Genomic DNA, 18,989 nt, shown 5'->3' with positions numbered 1-18,989 from the left:
TCACAGTGGCAATCCAAAAGACCTCCACATTCCCCGCCATCCCACACTCCAGAATGCTGTGCATCAGAGTTTAAATCCCAGCTGTGTGATCTGGGCCAAGTCACAAAGTGTCTCTGACTGTTTCCTAGTTTGTAAAATGAAGTTGATAATAATAGCTAACTCAAAGGGTGTGAGCGTTAAATAAGATGGTATGAAAAGCTCTTAGTAAAGTGCTTGAAATGTAGGAAACATTCAGGGGTAGCTTTCTTTTTTTAAAAAAATCGAACCAGGACCTTATTAGAGAAGTTTTACCAGCTTGTCTCAGAGAGTCACCCTATGAGCTAAACAGTACATAGTAAGTCCCCTACATATGAACGGGAGTTTCGTTCTGAGTGCATGTTCATAAATCCAGTTCGTTCGTAAGTTCATCAGTTAGCCTAGGTACCAAACTAATACCATTGGCTATATAGTACTGTACTGTAATAGATGTATAATACATTTCACACAAATAATACATAAAAGGGGCTTCCCCGGTGGCTCAGACAGTAAAGAATCTGCCTGCAATGCAGGAGGACAGGTTCGATCCCTGAGTCAGGAAGATCCCTTGAAGAAGAGAATAGCAGTCCACTCCAGTATTCTTGCCTGGGAAATCCAGTGGCCGGAGGAGCCTGGTGGGCAACAGTCCATGGAGTCACAAAGAGTGACACACAATTCATAAAAAGTACTCTTTCCCTATATTCCTCTTCTCCCTCTCCCCAGAGCCTCGTTCCTTGCTTATCTCACCGACATGTGCTCCTATACAGGGCTATTGAAAATATCTAAAATTCTCAGAGGATTTCCTCTCATTGTTCCTGCAGTCCTTATCATCATCAGAGCTTCAAAGGCCTACCAGAATTTGTTGTTTTTCTCAAGAACAATCAGTCAGATCCACAGAGAGGGTCAGTCACCCAGGCGTTCTTTTAATTTATATTGAAAAAATAAGTGTATCACAGAACAGTTTTCCAATATTTTAAGCTCTTTGACCAGCTGCGATTTGCCTTCAGGGATTTTTATTCTGTGGTTTTTCTGAGCCACAAAACTGAAATGGCTAAACCAAAGTGAGGCTGTTGTTCCTAAAACGGTTGTTCTCACGGATCATGAAATCATCTGGCTGAAAGCTTTTGTGTGGATAGCATTTGTGTTTGTTCTGTATTTGCATGACTGCCTGAACAGGCCAGGCTGAAGATCCGGAAAATGCAGTGGCTCCTGGAAAGTCTTTGTGGCCAGCGGTCAGCTTGTCTGTATGTAACCCATACACAGAGTACTCTAATATTCCTCCAGAGGCACAGGAGGTCTTATAAGACCAGATGTGCGTGATTGCATCAAGAAATAGCCCCCTGGTCCATTTTCACTTAGCCATAATGCAGCAATGAACAAAGCACTTTTAAAATGGGGAAAATGAGATTAAATAATGTCCTTCATCAAACCTGGAAGCTAAGCCTTTTCAGGCCCCTCTTAATGTACGTGTAAAACTGGTTTCCTGTTGCCCTTCTATCACCTTGGGACTGGTGGGGAGGAGAGTTTATGCTGGGCAACGTTTAGCTTAGAATTGGTTTATTATTAATACAGTGAACACCAGAACCAACAAACTCAGAAGTCCTTGAGTTGCTATCCTTCTATTTCTCTCTTTTTGTAAGGGGACTACATGATGCAAAGCTGCTACAGGCAGTGAAATAACACATTTCTGCTAAAGTTTTTATGTTTCTTATGTTTAATTTACTACACAGTCAAAGTAACATGTTTTGAACACTATTGAAGTTACTTTATACTAAAGTTACTTTCTGGCTCAAGAAGTAAATGGTCTATTTGAAAAATTAGAAATATTTATTTTGGATTGGGAATAATACACTCCTTGTCAGCGTATTTTTTTTAGAGTGATGTGATTATCTTTTTAAAAATGCATAGGTGTCTGATCACTGAACACAAGAATACCGTATTTTTTGAATATTTATTCATATTAAATCAGCCTCAATTGTTAAACTAATGTTTACGTCACTAAAATGATTGTTGTTTATCTTCCCAAAAAACAGAAAAAGTATTTATTACTGTTTTCAAATAATACATGCACCTTCAAAGAAAAAGGCAGAGAAATTTATAGGCGTGATCTCTCACCCAGAATAAATTAATGATAGCTTTTTGCGGTAGCATCTTTCAGGCTTTTTTCTATGCACAGTTGACGTGTTTCCATATTCCTTTGAGTAATTAAGGAATAGGGCTTCATCATTTGTAAAGGTCTTTGGCATACGTGTGCATGTTTCAGCCCTGGGAAAACCTAGATTCCTTGTGACAGAAGTGAGGTTCAGAAGAATGACATTTGCCCAGGAACACAGAAAGAACAAGTGGTGGCATTAACATGGACCCCGAGACTGACTACCAGGTCTTCAACTGAGATTTAAACCACAAACTCAACTGCTTTCCCCTGAGTTACAGTTGCTAATGAGTTAACCACTGATGAAGGTTTTGCTCTGTGATTTTGGTATCTTTTTCTTCAACTGAAGCACCATTTAGGCATCTTGTCATCAGGAAGTCCTCAAAAAGTACAATAATCCTTCCGTGAACACCATTTTATAAGGAGTAATAAAGTCCCTTATGCAACGGAAAAAGGATGAAATACAGAGAAACAGCATTGTTCACATGTATTTGTGAGTTGCAGAAGGAAGTAGGTCTTCATTTGATAGTGAACAGAGTATTAGTCATCCTCACGATAGGTGTCATAGATTAATTCATAAGTAGGATATTTAATAAATGCAATTTTATAGTATTGCAATCTGAAATGGATTTTAAAAAGTTTTTGTTTCCTCGTTACAATGAGAAGGTAAGAGTTATTATTTCTATTAATATTTTACTTATTAAAAACACAGCCTTGGATGTGGTCATTCGCCCTTGGCCACTTACACTATAAATATCAGGTTTGGCTGTCTCCGCCCCCCTTTCCCCTCTCGTGCTGCCAGGCTGCGTGATAAAGGACCAAATCACCTTTTGTATCCAAATGTCTTTGTATTCTCAGCAACATTTTTTTCTCCTGTTCTGAAGACTTGGCTTGCTGCCATTTTCTTCTCCCTCACTGTTCCTGCCAATGTGTGGCATTCAAAATTGACTTGGGCATATAATCCCATCTTTGAATGCCTGGTCTGTATGCATCCCTAAGCTGTATGGTCTTGTTGAAACTGCTGATCCAAATGACATCCCGTCCAGGACAGCTTCTCTTCCTACGTACACCACTGCTCACTTTTTCTTATTTTCCTACCTTTCTATTTCCAGGGCCACACCCAAGAGGCTTTATCCCTCCTTCATGGCTTTACCGAGCTTCCCAGGTGGCTCAGTGGTAAAGAATCCACTTGCCAATGCAGGAGACGTGGATTCGATCCCTGGGTCAGGAAGAAGGAGAATGAAATGGCAGCCCACTCTAGTATTCTTGCCTGGGATATCCCATGGACAGAGAGCCTGGGCGGGGGGGTTACAGTCCGTGGGGTCACAAAAGAGTCAGACATGACTTGGCGACTAAAGAACAACAAGCGACCTGGCTTCACTGTCCCCTTGTCCATTGTTAATCCTAAAAGCTTTGTTTCTCTCCCTTGCCCATTTCTTGAAAGACCAGGGTAAGTTCAAGTTAATATTTTCTGAGAACCAGAAGCACTTTGGAAATACCAGCTAATGGTAAATAATAGTGGACACTATTGTGCCTCCTTCAGTGTTTTCTTTGGGTCAAACCCAAAATTGTGAAAGTCGACAAACACAAAAGGAAATACTCTCACTTCATACATTTCAACGGTATGTCATCTATTAAATAGAAACCAGTCTTTAAAAATACGGAGAGGAAAAAAAAAAAACACAGAGAGGGAGATAAACTCTGGCTTACCTCTGCCTCCCTCAAACTGGGAACAAATTTCATTCGCTAAATGGCAGATTATGTGGTGAAGCTTTGTTCTCCTGATAAATTCCTATTTGCATTTCCCCTGGGGATTTAACAGAGTCCTTTTGTAGTTAATTAACTGTAAAATAAGATAAGGTTGGACAGTTGTAAAAGGAGTTATCTTTAAGATTTTCCACTGGACTGGGCATCATGTATTTTATTTCTAATCAAAAGCCAAGAAACTATCTCTAAACTCACTGGGAGGAAAACCCACTCTCACCAGCCCCTCTCCTTTGATGTTGCCGCGTGTCCTGGTGAGTGCTTTTATTGGAAAACTTAAGGAGCAGGATTGGCACATCAATAGCGATAAGCCTTTTGAAGTGGTACCCCTCCCATCCTTGATGCTGGAGATTAACTGTGGTTCTTTTCTAGCTGCTCCTTTTTTTATATATGACTTGTGTATTGCACATGCTTTTTTCCCTGCGCTGTGTTCAGGAGCCACAACTTAACCATCTCGATTTGTCTTGTTTGCTTTCTGTGTGTCTTGCTTCCTGTACCCAGTCGAGCCTGTTGATGCCCGCCCTGCTGCCGACCGAGGACTGACCACTCGACCAGGTATAACCCGGGTACCCTCCTCCCCGCCGCATCCCGCGCTTACGCAGACGCAGCCCCTTTCTCCGGGGTCAGTCCTTCCGCATTGCAAGGTTGGAGAAGCAGGATGCGAAAGGACCGTGGAAACCAAACTTTAAAACTCTCCCTTGTTTTCCCTTACACTTCATTTCCCAAGTCCCTAATTAGGTGTGTTTTGTTTGTTTGTTTGTTTGTTTTAATTCTGTCTGAGCGTTCCTTTTGAAACAATGAAAAGGAGCCCTTCCAATGCTTGGGATTTTTTTTTTTTTTTTAATTCTTTTTTTAAGTGGAGAGGGTTCTAGAGACCCTATCCTTCCTGGAAAAATGGAGACCTACACAGATGTAGACTTCAGCTGGTGGCGACCTGGTTACTTCTAGGAGCGTCTCGTTTCTTCCTTTCTTATTTGGCATCTGGATGTTCCGTTTCTAACTGAACCTGGCTCAAACTTCAGTTCTTGTTAGATGTGCCTTCCTAAAAATAGCGGAATTGGAATATCTTTAGAGCCCAGAAATATTTCCGTTTTATCTTTTGTGAGTTGTATATGGTTATTCTTGATGAGTGTCTAAAACACAGCAGAAGTTCCATGCCTAACTGTCCATACAAGTCCCTTATTTTTTATGCTACTTTAAATTCCCATTAACACCAGTATGAACACTTCTCTTTTTTTGTAATTTCCCGAGCATTAAGAAGAAACGCATTTTCACCTTTGTTCTGTATTGAACCTAGGTCTCAAATGTACTTTTACACACAACAGAAACATATGCATGCCTGGTTTTGACCCCATGCACAACCTCACCCAACTGATAGCACCACTGCTTTCAGTGGATCAGAGAGAGGAGAGAAGTTAACTGGATTGGCAAATCTCGGTATATATTTTGGGAATATTTTACTCCCAAGAGTGCAACCCTACCCATATTTTCCCTTGTATCCTCATAACGTGCCCTGCAGTAATCTCGGAACAGGGCGCTAACCTCACAGGGACATGTTAATGCTAGGAGTTGTTGACCTCTGATCCCCTGTTCAGATGCAGCCAGCAGCAGGGCCAGAAGCAGGAGCCTGCCCCTCTTTCTTCCAGCTCAGGTTCAGGTTGCATCTGCCTCCAACCACCGTCATAGAGGAGAAATTCAGAGTCTGCCTGTGGCTTCTTCATGCCTCTGCAGTGTAATTAACAGGGCATCAGGGACTGTGGAGTGACAGATCTTGACAGCCGATCTCCTTGATTCTATGATCCCTTTCTGTAGGGCTTTTCAGAGACATAAATTACAGTAAGTCAGGCACAGCTTCAGCTCGCCTAACGTCTTCCTTATTGCCTGTGTCACACAAGTGAATTTCAAGGAACAGGGAATTGACACATCCCCGGCCTGCTCAGCCCACTGGTAGGACCCAAGGCTGAGGGTTGGTTCCGTTCTAACTGCGTCTGAGACCGGCTCGGGTTGGTCCTTTGCCTTGGGCCATTTTTTCATGGCACTTCCTACTTTATTTTTAAAGGAAGAGATGCTTCTCATCCACAGGCATACAGTGTGAATTAGAAGCACTGACTCAATAAGCTTTATTAAGTTGCTATATTGGGCACACAGGGCCATTATGTTCCTACTGAAATACCCAGGAAGAGGTAACACCACTGAAGAATTTTTTTTTTTTTAAACATGAAATGGACTTCTCCATACATTCTTAAATGAAAGCGATTTGTTTTAAGCATTAGTGGATATATAGAGATGGGAAGAAGCCTTTTCTAAAGTCCCCATTGTAACATTGGCAATAGCTCCTTTTGTTATTTTACGAAGACCCCTCAGCTGCTTTGGAGGGTTGAAAGAGTTGAAGTGATAAGGTCCTTGCTCTCAGGAACTTGAAGTAGCATCGAAGAACCACACTGCATATTTAGAAAGATGAGATGGAATTAGAAAGACAGGGAAATTCAAAGCAACAGAAAGTGTAAACCATCTTGTGATGTTTGGAATGTGAGCAGGTGGGCCATTAACCGAGGGGTGTATTGCTGGAGATGGACTTCAGGATGGGTTTTGAAAGGTTTGGAGCACATCCATTTGCAAAGAGGAGAATAGTTCTATATGGATGAGAGAATGACCGGGGCCAGTCTTCCTTTCTTACACTGTTGTAAAACTTGAGTTCCGCCAGGAGAGGGCCATAGATGGGAAAGAATTCTCAGAAAGTGAGGGAGACTCTAACTCAGGTATGTTTCTGAATAACTTTATTTGCTGCGTGTGTATTAAGATATACATATGCCCTGTATTTTTTGCACTTGTAATGAGCCTTTTGGAAATGTGGATCAATTTTCCCCCTACGTTTTCTATTGAATAGCATTAGTTTTGGTTCTTCATCATCACACTTTCTGAGACCACATGCTTGAATCTACTGTGCCAAATTATATTGTTATTCTTCCTGAACTTAGAAGACCCTTCCAAGATTGTCCCATCATGTCATTCAATTGATGGCATTGTTTTTTACACAATCACTGTTGTCACTTGGAAACAAGTAGAGAAACGGCTTTTGTATAATCACAGCTAAGGAAAAGGACTTCTCCTTGACTTTCATATCTGAAATACCAGGACACAGTAACTTCTAGAATGTAGTGTCACAGAGGGAAACCATAATATCAGTAATGATTTCTGGGGACAGTGACCTTTATAGCTACTCCCCTAGCCTTACTTCCTGAGAGAAATAGACTCTGAAGGACGAGTTACAGCATTTGACCAGAATAAAGAAGACAAATAGAGACATACCTCACTTTATTGCACTTTACAGTTATTGCATTTTTTTTTTCAAACTGAAGTTTTGCGGCAACCCTGAGATAAGCAAGCTCCATTTTTCCGGCAGCATTTGCTCAACTCGTGTCTCTAAGTCACTTTTTGGTAACTCTTAGGTTATTTCGAACTTCTTTATTATCATTCTATCATGGTGATCTGTGATAATCATCTTTGATGTTACTATTGCAAGAAGATTACAACTCGGTGAAGGCTTAGATGATGGGTAGCCTTTTTTGGCAATAAAGTATTTTTAATTAAGGTACACACATTGTTTTTTAGAAATAGACTACAGCACAGTGGAAGCATAACCTTTATATGCACTGGGAAACCAAAAAATGTGTATGACTCACTTTATTGCAATATTAACTTTATTGCGATGGTCTGAAACTAAATCCCCAATGTCTCTGAGGTATGTTTCCACTATAATTTGACCACCCTTCTCCAGTCCTAATAAAGAAAACCAGATACTTTGAGAAAGCATCTTCAAATGAACAGCAGGCTGTTCCTGACTCACCGTGACTTAGAGAACAAGAGTCCCAGCAGGGCTTAGAGTAGAATCAGAGCAGCTCAGGGACTGTATTGGGTAAACCTGCAAGGAAAGGTCCACGCGATTTATGTACATCTTCTTAAATCATCACATATGACTAGACACAGTTTCAGCTTTTATTATCAATGATATTTCCCTGGTGAAAGCTTATTAGTTTTTCCCCTTTAAATGAGATTTGCTTAATGAAAGGCTCTTTGGTGACTGACTATACATGCTGTATAAAAAATGAGCTCTTTTTCTGCTGAAAGTCCTGAAAGCTGTTGTGCCATAATTAATTATCTGTTGTTCTGACTTACTGCATGAATTTGAAAATTTTTTGACCATTGGAAGTATTCTTGGTATCCTTTCAGGAAGAGTGTGGGTTTTTATTTTTATTTCTTATTTATTTATTCTTAATATAAATTTATCTTAATTGGAGGCTAATTACTTTACAATATTGTATTGGTTTTGCCATACATCGAGAGTGTGGGTTTTTTAAATTTTGAGTGAAGAGCTAGCTCATTCTTTACCTTTTTATAATGTGGTTATTTTGTCTCACAAATCTCGAAGGAAAGAGTATTCAAGACAGTTTTCTTAAAAATCTCAGAAATATAGCTTTAACTGTTGCGTTGTTAGATCCTGATGACAGAAAGAAGTAAGGTATAAAGAAATGACTTTAGTTCTAAAAGGACCTCAGATTTAAAAGGGTTTGTAGAAAGAGAAAAATGTACAACGAATGAGGGATAAACAAGCATTAGTGTCACAGCCGAATAAAAATTTGTATCAGGAAGATTAGAGGTCAGAATAAGATGAAATTTATTAGAAAGTGCTGCTCATTTTAAGGCAGGAACATAAATAAGAATGGAGAGCCTTACAGTTCTTGTGACAGGGTTAGGGGTCGGGTACAGTCAGTGCGCTGAGTGGACCAGTTAAAAGATGAGAGAAGGAGAAATTGTCCCACTTTGATGGTGCTTCTGTCTTTGATATGTATATTGAAGAGAATGGTCTTTTGTTAAAAGGAGATCAAAGCCCTAGAAAGACGAAGATGAGAAAAGAAGGCACTAGTCCTTTGTAATGGGCTTCCCAGGTGGCGCAGTGGTAAAGAACCCACCTGCCAGTGCGGAAAACGCAGGAGACATGGGTTTGATCCCTGGGTCAGGAAGATTCCCTTGGAGGAGGAAATGGCAACCCACTCCAGTATTCTTGCCTGAAAAAAACCCCATGGACAGAGGAGCCTGGCAGGCCGCAGTCCATGGGATCGCAAAGAGACAGACCTGAGCACACAGTCTTTTGTAATAGCTATGTTACTATATAATAAATAACCCCATAACTTAGCAACTTAAAAATAAACATTTTGCTTCTTATAATGAATTTCAAGGATTTCAGGCATGGCTTAGCTGGATGCTTAAGGCTCAGGATCTCTCAGGAAGTTGCAATCAAGACATCTATCGTAGCTCCATGCGTCTGAGGGCTTGAGGTTTGGCTGGGCTGGTCAGGTTTTTTTCCATGATGGTTCACTCACGTGGCAGTTGGCAGGAGACCTTGGTGCCTGCCCATGTGAATCTTTTTAAAAGGACTGCTTGAGTATCCTCACAACATGGCAGCCAACTTTCCCCAGACCAAGTGATCTGAGATAGATTACAAAGGAAGCTGTCCTTTGCGATCCAGTCTCAAGTCATACACCACCACTTTTGCTACATTCTGTTCATGAGAAGCAAGTCTATATATAATCACAAGGGAATTAAGTCCCACCTCTTGATGGTAAGAGTATCTATAATTAGTGGCTATATTTTTAAACTACCACACTTCTCTACCCAAGTGTAAGTCCCTAGGACCCAGGTAAATCACAGTCTAGGAGAACCAGAGGGCAAGATCATAGAACCACTCTCACTGATCTTTGTGGACTAGCAAGACCTGGGAAGACAGGAATAAGAAAAACATAGTTCTGATGAGCAGAAGACAGCATCACAGGCCACGCCGGATGGAGATTGACATTGATCTAGGGTCTGTTTTTGAATAGGTTGTTAAATGGAAGCTCTTTGAGCAATTGGCCAAGGAATCAGTGATATGTCACAACCAGCGTGAGCTCCCTGGATCTTGTCAAATTATCCCCTTTTCTCTTTTGTATAGAGTGTGCTGTTAGACTGGCCCATCATATGCTGTGGACAGTGCTTTTCACTTTTAACAAGATGTGTGACAGGGTTCACAACACCTTGTAGACAAGATTGTAAGAGCGACAGACCAAAAGCAAGAAATTAGGTCCCATGGGAGCTGAAGGAACTTGGAGCCCAAGTAGGAGAAAAATCAGCAGGAACATGACGTCTCTTCTTGAGTTTCTGATCTGTTCAAGGCTATTGTGCAGAAAGGAGGTTCAGGCTTGTTCTGTGTTGAACAAGGAGTGGAAGTTACAAGGAAACTGATTTTGGCTTCGTGTAAGAAACACCATTCTAGTAGACAAAGCTGTATGAAAATGCAGGCAAACAGATCTATTCCTCTCTTTTCAAGTAGAGCTGAGAGTTTACCCCTGGGTGGGAAGAGCAGAAAACAGGTGATTTTAGAAGCCATTCTCATCCTAAAATTCAAACTTTTGATATTTAAATGCTACAACATGTAAATCATATTTATACTGCACTCTTTCACTTTGGGTTTTAAAAATTACTTTGCGTTTTGTTTTTAAACTTCAAATTATCATCAGAAAAATTAAATTCATGATAATAGTGTAAGGATCATATAGTAATTTATAAAGAAGCATTAGTACATTAGAAAATCTCTTAGTCCCACAGAAACAGTTTTCAAAAATTATGTACTGCAGTTCTTTATTCAGCAGATGAACCAGTTACATTTTGTATTAATATCTGTAACTAAATCACTTAACTAAATAAATGATACGATTTTTACAGAGCTCCACTGCATAGATGCATGAGCATAATTTATTTGTAATAGGAACAAAGTCCCAAAGTGGCAGTTTTGTTCTACCAGGTAATTAATGCTCATTTTTAAAGCCTTTTATGACCTTTTCTGAAGGAAAAAGACACATTATAGGCTAAGCTGTAAGCCCCTAAACCAAGCCAGCATATTCTAGGAACAAATCCTTGCCACCCTCACAACTACCATTTAACTTCTATTTTTCCCCATTAAGAAAAAAATTATAGCATGTTAAGTTCAAATTTCTTTAATCTTTAATTTCTTTTTGTTTAAAAAAGGCAGTGCTTAAGGATTTAAATATAGGGTGTCATTTTTCTTGAAGAAAGTCGTTAATCTATTTTCGTCTAACTTTAGGCTTAGGAGGAAGTTTCTGGTAGGCTTTGTGTTGAAATGATATTGTTTATAGATAAAACAAATGGACTGGCCTGTGTGTTTTGATTATGGTACAATGCTTATGGTGTCATACAGGTTCGGGATTAACAAACATCAAGACGGAAGAGATCTCTGAAGTGAAGATGGATGCAGAATTCCGACATGATTCAGGATATGAAGTTCATCATCAAAAATTGGTAGGTGAAAAAAGAAATTATGCAAATGAACTTACAAAGCAGAAACAGACTCACAGACTTAGAGAATGAACTTGTGGGATGGACATTGCATAGGGCTATTTTTAAGATGGATAACCAACAAGGTCCTACTGCAGAGCCCAGGAAACTCTGCTCAATGTTATGTGGCAGCCTGGTTCAGAAGGGAGTTTGGGGGAGAATGGATCCATGTATGTGTATGGCTGAGTCCCTTCGCTGTTTACCTGAAACTATCACAACATTGTTAATTGGCTATATCCCAATACAAAATATAAAGTTTAAAAAATAAATAAATAAAAATTGGTAGGTGACATAATCTACCTCTTCCTGCCATTCTGTCTTGCCAAATGACTCACATTCCTCCTGGGTCAGAAATCCAGTTAAGGAAAAGATTAAAACAAAAATTACATGCTTGCCTATAGGCGCATCATGAAAATAGGAAGAAAAGAAAAAGAGGCTCTTTAAATGGTAGTTCTTAGCATATGAAATGCTTAGATAGCACCACCGACTCAATGGACATGAATTTGAGCAAATGCCAGGAGATAGTGGAGAACAGAGGAGCCTGGTGTGCTACAGTCCATGGGGTCACAGAGAGTCGGACACGACTTAGTGACTGAACAGCAACAAAAATAGGTCTAGAAAGCAGTTAAACCCACAAAGGACTTAAAATGGAATTAATTTCTAGTCTAGCAGCCATTTTAATTAACTTCCTGTCTGTTTTCTAGGACAGCAGTCTTTTGGTATGTTTGTGTGAGGGATCAAAATTTCAAATAAACAGGTGCAAATACTACTTAGGTTCACAAAACGGCATTCCTGGCCGTTTGCTTAATTTCACGTTTGGAACTCTCTCCCTGGGTTTTTTCGCCTCTCCCTTGCCCATCCTTCGGTTCCCTCCCCACCCTTTAAATTCTTCCTGAGGGGCAGGATGTTTGGGACCTCTGGAGGTGGGTAGAAGGGGTGGATGAGCACTATCCCCAGCAGTGCTGTTCAGCAGAAGACTTGGCCAGGAAAGACAGTGGCTTCCTTTTCAGATACACTCACCCTTTCCCCACCCCCAAATGTTAGAATTGGAGTAAATCAGAAAACACCCATCATTTCCTTTAAGCCCTTTACCAAAAACCTCAGGTAAACAGTCCTTCATGATGTTAGGGTTCCTCCCATCTTAAGAGTAAGTCCAGTGAGTGGCTTAAATTAATAACGGAAGTCATTTGACTGCACATTCAGTAGTGAATAAAGGTGGTAGTAAAATTCTGAAAACAGTAATAATCCTTGAGAAGGACGCTCTTAGGCACTTTATTTTTGTTTGTGTGTGTATATAAGTGTATGTGTCTTTTTCCCTTTCAAGGGGAAACTGTCTTTCCAATATTTGTGAATAAAATTTATAAATCCAAGTATTAAACTCCGACAGAAGCACCTGTAAAGTATGATGCGTGCCTCTTTTCACTGTAAATGACTGGGCAAATCCAAAACTGACTTGCAGCTCAGATTTGCATTTTAACTCCCATAACCTTTTCGATAAAAGCACACTAAACTCTTTGAAGCATGGTTTTCCTTGGAAGGTTAATCCAGTGTCAGTTATTATAGAATCAGGGCCACTCTTGATCTGGGTGATGCTGAAGAGGTTAATAAAAAAAAAAACTGGGAATTCTGCTGAAGAGCTGGATGCTGGTGGGTCAGATAGCTGAAGATTAATATGTGACTTTGCATTTTCTGGTGCCTGTGTCATGAAAACCCATCTCCGCAATTACACAAACTCCTATAACGTGACAGTGACTAATGCTGGCAGCAGCGATTATGAGAATCAGCTCCCTCTACTGAACTAGTTGATAAGATAATGTACTATAATTAGTGCAATGAATATTACAAAATTACAGTATTTTCTTAAAGACACAGGAAGATGTCCAGACTTACACACATTTCTGATTACCTCATACTTGTATCATTAGCTAATTAATGATTTGTTCTTTACAAATATGTTGAGGGAGTATATTTGTTTAGAAAGGGGCATGATTATGAACAGTTTCTAGTTTTGTTGCAGATAAACCATGAATAAAACTCTTTTCGAAATTTGCTTTGTTTGCTGCATTTCATGTTGCCTTTTCAGATTGCTAGGATGTCAGTTCTAGTTTTCACTGTCATTTACTATCTTGAGATTATATCAAAAAAATTATTTAGGGAGCTATTTTTATTAATTTATATAGCAAACATGGTATATATTCTGTAGAATTAAACCAGATGATCTGGCATAAGAGTATCTCCATATATGAAAAATGATAAAAGTTGCCGTGTGCTTTTATAATTCCTTTCAAGTAAAGATGAAAAATAATGACTCACTTTTACAAACAGTATGAAGGAATGTAGTATAATAAATTTATCACTGAATAAATTTCTTCTTCACAGTATTCTCTAAATTCTTTTCATGTTTAACTCAAATAAACATCAAGACTAAAACATTTTTAGTTGGGTTGCCAGAGACATCATAGTAAGAAAGCACATGTCAATGTGTGGCTATTAAAATTCTTATCTTGTTGCCGACTGCTGCTTCTGTTTGAAATAAGTGCCTTATAAGCATATGATGCTTCTCAAGGTTAATTAGTGTCTTGCAGAATTATTGTGGCTTAAAGTAGGTAACAAGATGCCTGTTTTCTTCTGTTTAATGCCTTTGTCTTAGATTGCATGTTCCTGTGTATTGAAAATGTCCTTCTAAGAAAACGACGGCATCTGTAGTTTGGAGAAGTACCTAAGGCGCAGCTGTCACGCGTCAGGTCTCCCAGTTTAAACCTGCTGTGACTGGGAAGATACTGACCTCCTTTCATAATCATGAACCGTGCCTTTTCAGTTTCTGATAGATCTAAGAGCTGCCCTCCCCCACTTAACAGAATGTCCACCTATCAGAGGGTTTCAGATCCCTGCGGGCTGCTGTTTGCCTTCCTAAAGACATATTGGTGGGGAAGGGGAGGAGGGAGTGGCCATTCCAGGACTGAGGAAGGCACGTGGTGCATTATTCTACAGACTGAAGATGTCATTTTTAGTCAGTATTATTCGGCTTTTTTTCAAGTGCGCACCAAATAATTTGAGTGACCAACAATTCAAACTTACGGCATAAAACGTAGACTGGATATACTGAACTTTCCACGTTCCTCATCCATACGTCTCCCGTAGTTACAGTCCTTTTCCTTGATTTGTTTTCAAGGTGTTCTTTGCAGAAGACGTGGGTTCCAACAAAGGAGCCATCATTGGGCTCATGGTGGGCGGTGTTGTCATAGCAACAGTGATCGTCATCACTTTGGTGATGCTGAAGAAGAAACAGTACACATCCATCCATCATGGAGTGGTGGAGGTAGGTGAACCTGGCTGCCTGTTTGCAACTGGCGTAAAGGCACTCTTGCTCGGTGTTGGAATCATCCAAGTATCTCTTCTTTGGAAAAACAATCCCCATTCCTGCTCAAGTTGCAGCTGTTTTCTTGCTTCTGGTTTTTATTCCTTCTGACTTATAACTACTGTGGTCAAGGCAATAGGGATATATGCTATCTCAGCTTCTTATTTTCTATTGAAATATCAGAATAATACTAAGGATAATGCCTGGCTTAAAGACATTGTGACTGCCGTGAAACATTTTTTTAAAACAAGTTACAAATAAAAACGGAGGTGGAAGGCTGCTTTTTGTTGAAAAAAACTTTTTTTGACACATTTATTCCTGGATTTTTTTTCTTCTGACTATGCTGGGGTCTTTGTTGCGCCAGCAAGCTCAACAGTGTGTGGGCTCTCTAGTTGTGGCGTGTGGGATCTTAGTTCCCCAACCAGGGACTGAATCTGTGTCCCCTGCACTAGAAGGTGGATTCTTAACTACTGGACCACCAGGCATGTCCCTATTCCTGGACTTTTAAATAAATCATGTGACTTCTAACTCAAGCCAGGTGATAATAATAATTTTCAGTAACCAATCGTACCTTTAGAGTGTCATAGAAAATCACATTGTACCCAAGGGCTGAACAACATATACGAAGTTAGTCAAATCGTTAGCCTGCACTTTGCACCTGAAATGTCCTAGTTTCAAGGTGTTAGTACAGTGGCCCTGAAGATGGAGAGAAGACCCACAAAGTGACAATTCCATTTCCTCGAGACTCTCCCAGCAGCCCAACCTGTGGGAGATAGGAGGATGTACAACACAGAGGTAGTAAGTTACACCAGCAAAATAGATTAAGCTGCAAGATTCAAATATGACTCCTTAAACCCTTGACCTAAAATACTGTAAAATAAAATGTACAAATAAGTTCCTTATATGCATTTAAAATGCAGGTTGAGAAGAGGAGAACCTCACGGTTTATGTAGTTTTTAGGAAACTATTAAAGATAGTGAATTAATACATCTTGAGAAATTGAGAATTGCTAGAGCCAAAAAAGATCTCAAGGATCAATTAATTGATCTCATTTTATACGTAAGAAAACAGACCCAGACAAAAGCAGTGTCCTTTCAGTGTCAAATTCAGTAGAGCCAAGGTCAGACAGAGCAGGGCTTCCCAGGTGGCACAGGGATAAAGAATCCACCTGCCAATAGACACACGAGACGTGAGTTCAATCCCTGGGTCATTGGGAAGACCCCCTGGAGTAGGAAATGGCAACTCACTCCAGTATTCGTGCCTGGAAAATCCCATGGACAGAGGAGCCTGGTGGGCTGCAGTGCGTGGGTTCGCAAAGAGTCAGACACGACTTAGCAACTAACCAACAAACGTGTGGGTATTATGTATAAAGTACTGGGAATTAGGACTTTAGCATGGGAATCTGAGGAGGATACTGTCCGTATCAGAGCCCCGTGATGCTGGGCAATGAAACAAGGCATCTCGGAGCTGACTGCCGTGATTGTGCTGAGACTTGCTTACAAGGTACCGATTTCCAAGGACACGTTCCCCAGATCCCACCCCAGACCTTGGGAAACAGAATTTCTGAATAGGAGGCTAGCAATCTCAGTGTAGAAAATTTTCACAGCTGAATCAAACATGCAGTCAGTTTTGAGAATCACTGATATATATTTAGTGTTAGTGCTCCTGCCTTTTATATGAAAAGTGAAAGTGTTAGTTGCTCAGTCGTGTCTGGCTCTTTGCCACCCCGTGGGCAGCCCGCCAGGCTCCTCTGTCCATGGAATTCTCCAGGCAAGAATACTGGAGTGTGTTGCCATGCCTTCTCCAGGGGATCCTCCTGACCCAGCGATCAAACCTAAGTCTCCAAATTGGGAGATTCTTTACCATCTGAGCCACCAGGGAAGCCTTTTATATAGTTATCTAAGCAAACCTTGAGCTTCCCAGGTGGCGCTAGTGGTAAAGAACCTGCCTGCCAGTGCAGGAGACATAAGAGGTGCGGGTTCAATCCCTGGGTGGGAAAGATGCCCTGGAGAAGGGCATGGCAACTCACTCCAGTATTCTTGCCTGAAGAATCCCAAGAACAGAGGAGGCTGGTGGGCTACAGTTCATGGAGTCAGAAAGAGCCAGATGCAACTTAGCACGCAGGCACATAGCTTCCTGGGGTAAAACCATTTTTTTGATTAGTTAGCAAAAAAAGGTCTCCTCAGTTTTGAACTATTAGAGCAGTTGACACTTTAACACGAATTCTGAAAAAAGTGAGTTTTTAAGCCAGAAAGCATCCCTGTGGGAAGAGAAGTCCTTCAGTCCTTCTCTTGTTGTTTATTTTGTTAGCTTAAGAGCATCTGGGAACCTCTAGACTGACCGCCCCACCTCCTTTGGTGTTTCTTTTCCTTATTTCTGCTCAACTCCTTCTTTTTTTAAGGAAGGATGTTGTGAAGAGCCCAGAAACCATCTCTTTCTCCCTGGAGAGGTCTTCCTTTCTCTCCAGTCCGTAGGTAACCCAAGCCTTCGTCAAGCTCTCTGTTGAGTGTTGGAAGAGATCTTCATCTAAGGCGCTGGATACCATCCCAGCCCTCAGGAAGGTGATGGTCTGGCCGATTTCAGACACTCAGAACTGCAACCCAGCCTGAGCACCTGGACTGGCTCACCTGGCGGGGTGATGCAGCATGAAAGGGGGTTTCAGCACCATTACTCTCAGAGTACGTGCCGAATCAGGTGATTGCCCCCACCCACATTTCCCTGCCTGTCTGAGTGGGCTTCTCCCCCTTAAGGACAGGGAAATAAGTTTATTGGCAGCTGGTTCAGTTCAGTTCAGTCACTCAGTCGTGTCCGACTCTTTGCGACCCCATGAGCTGCAGCACGCCAGGCCTCCCTGTCCATCACCAACTCCTGGAGTTTACCCAAACTCATGTCCATTGAGTCAGTGATGCCATCCAACCATCTCATCCTCTGTCGTCCCCTTCTCCTCCTGCATTCAACCTTTCCCAGCATCATGGTCTTTTCAAATGAATCAGTTCTTCACATCAGGTGGCAAAAGTATTGGAGTTTCTGCTTCAATATCAGTCCTTCGAATGAACACCCAGGACTGATCTCCTTCAGAATGGACTGGTTGGATCTCCTTGCAGTCCAAGGGACTCTCAAGAGTCTTCTCCAACACCACAGTTCAAAAGCATCAGTTCTTTGGCGCTCAGCTTTCTTTACAGTCCAAGTCTCACATCCATACATGACTACTGGAAAAACCATAGCCTTGACTAGATGGCTGGTTAACCTGCTTCATTAATGAGTAACCTTATTTCACTAAGAACAAAAATGAGTAAATGGGTATCCCCAGATACCAGGTCCTACATCTGTCAGGACAGAATTCAGCCGTGAAGGAGAAACCCCAACAAAAGCTTTGGTCTCCAGGGATTCGCTCCTTCTCAGAGGGAAGGATTGCTGCAGAAGATCACAGAGATGGGAAAGTGAAGCACGCCTAGGGCTTTTATTCATAGAAATGTTACCAGTTGGAGGTGAGCAGTTGCTAATTTTTGTTGTGCAAAACTAAGCAGTAAATATTGATTTAATATTTACTTTCATCATGAAGCCAGACATTCAGCCTGTAAGTCATTAGTTGTGGTTTCTCACGGAGATGCCAGTGCTTCACTGGTGCCTCCAGGAGTGACAAGACAGCCCTCTGTTACTCTGTTCCCCAGATTGTGCACACCATCTCTGGTGGCTGACGATGCCAGCACGCACTGAATTACCCACCATTGTCCTGCCAGTGAGGTTCTGCAAATCCCACTGACCCCAGGTTCTGTTAGGAGAACTACACTCATGTCAGCTGACACTGAACATTTTCAAATATATCTTGGAGCTCTCTCCACTATACCTTCTGGACAGAGACTTCACCTTTAACAGGAAAAAAGTGGTATAAAGCCTCTTGATTGAAGAAATTAAAAAAAATTTTTTCGCAGATCTGATAACTGGAACACCAGAGGTCTCCTATCCCCTGCCCCCAGTCATCTCTGATCTGAGTAAAAGGGTTCCTTATTTAGCTTTTTATGGAGATACAGCAGATGACTCTTTTGAAGGACTGTGCTATCCGATTGGTGACATTATAAAACTATGTCGCTATGGGTCCTTTCTTCCTGGCAGAAATCAAGTTTTAGTGGAGGCATCTAGCAACCACTAACGGGTGTAGAGCAGTCTGGCAGTTTGGAAAGGTTAAATGGGAGGCAACAGGAAGAAAAAGTGAAGGGATGGGACTTGCCTGGTGGTCCAGAGGCTGAGATGCCACACTCCCAATGCAGGGGGCCCTGATTCAATCCCTGGACAGGCAACTAGATCCCACAT

The 18,989-nt window shown here is 41.1% G+C and overlaps 1 protein-coding gene across 8 annotated transcripts in view; it reads left to right on the top strand.

The window, feature by feature from the left end:
* Positions 1-18,989, top strand: part of APP (amyloid beta precursor protein) — a 311,691-nt gene that overhangs the window by 284,191 nt on the left and 8,511 nt on the right. For 4 of the 8 annotated variants that reach the window (XM_086412572.1, XM_086412559.1, XM_086412551.1 and 1 more), the window contains 3 exons: positions 4,433-4,486; positions 11,184-11,284; positions 14,493-14,639. In XM_086412572.1, the coding sequence (XP_086268698.1) occupies positions 4,433-4,486; positions 11,184-11,284; positions 14,493-14,639 (302 nt within the window). The remainder of the gene's footprint in view (positions 1-4,432; positions 4,487-11,183; positions 11,285-14,492; positions 14,640-18,989) is intronic. The other 4 variants (XM_086412582.1, XM_086412568.1, XM_086412557.1 and 1 more) reach the window with 1 other exon arrangement.

This window comes from Bos grunniens, chromosome 1 (assembly GCF_055505025.1).
Source record: "Bos grunniens cultivar Pamir isolate PY7600 chromosome 1, Bosgru_T2T1.0, whole genome shotgun sequence".
Taxonomy (NCBI): Eukaryota; Metazoa; Chordata; class Mammalia; order Artiodactyla; family Bovidae; genus Bos; species Bos grunniens.
The sequence above is the reverse complement of the archived record's forward strand: the minus strand, read 5'-3'. Positions and strand labels throughout refer to the sequence as shown.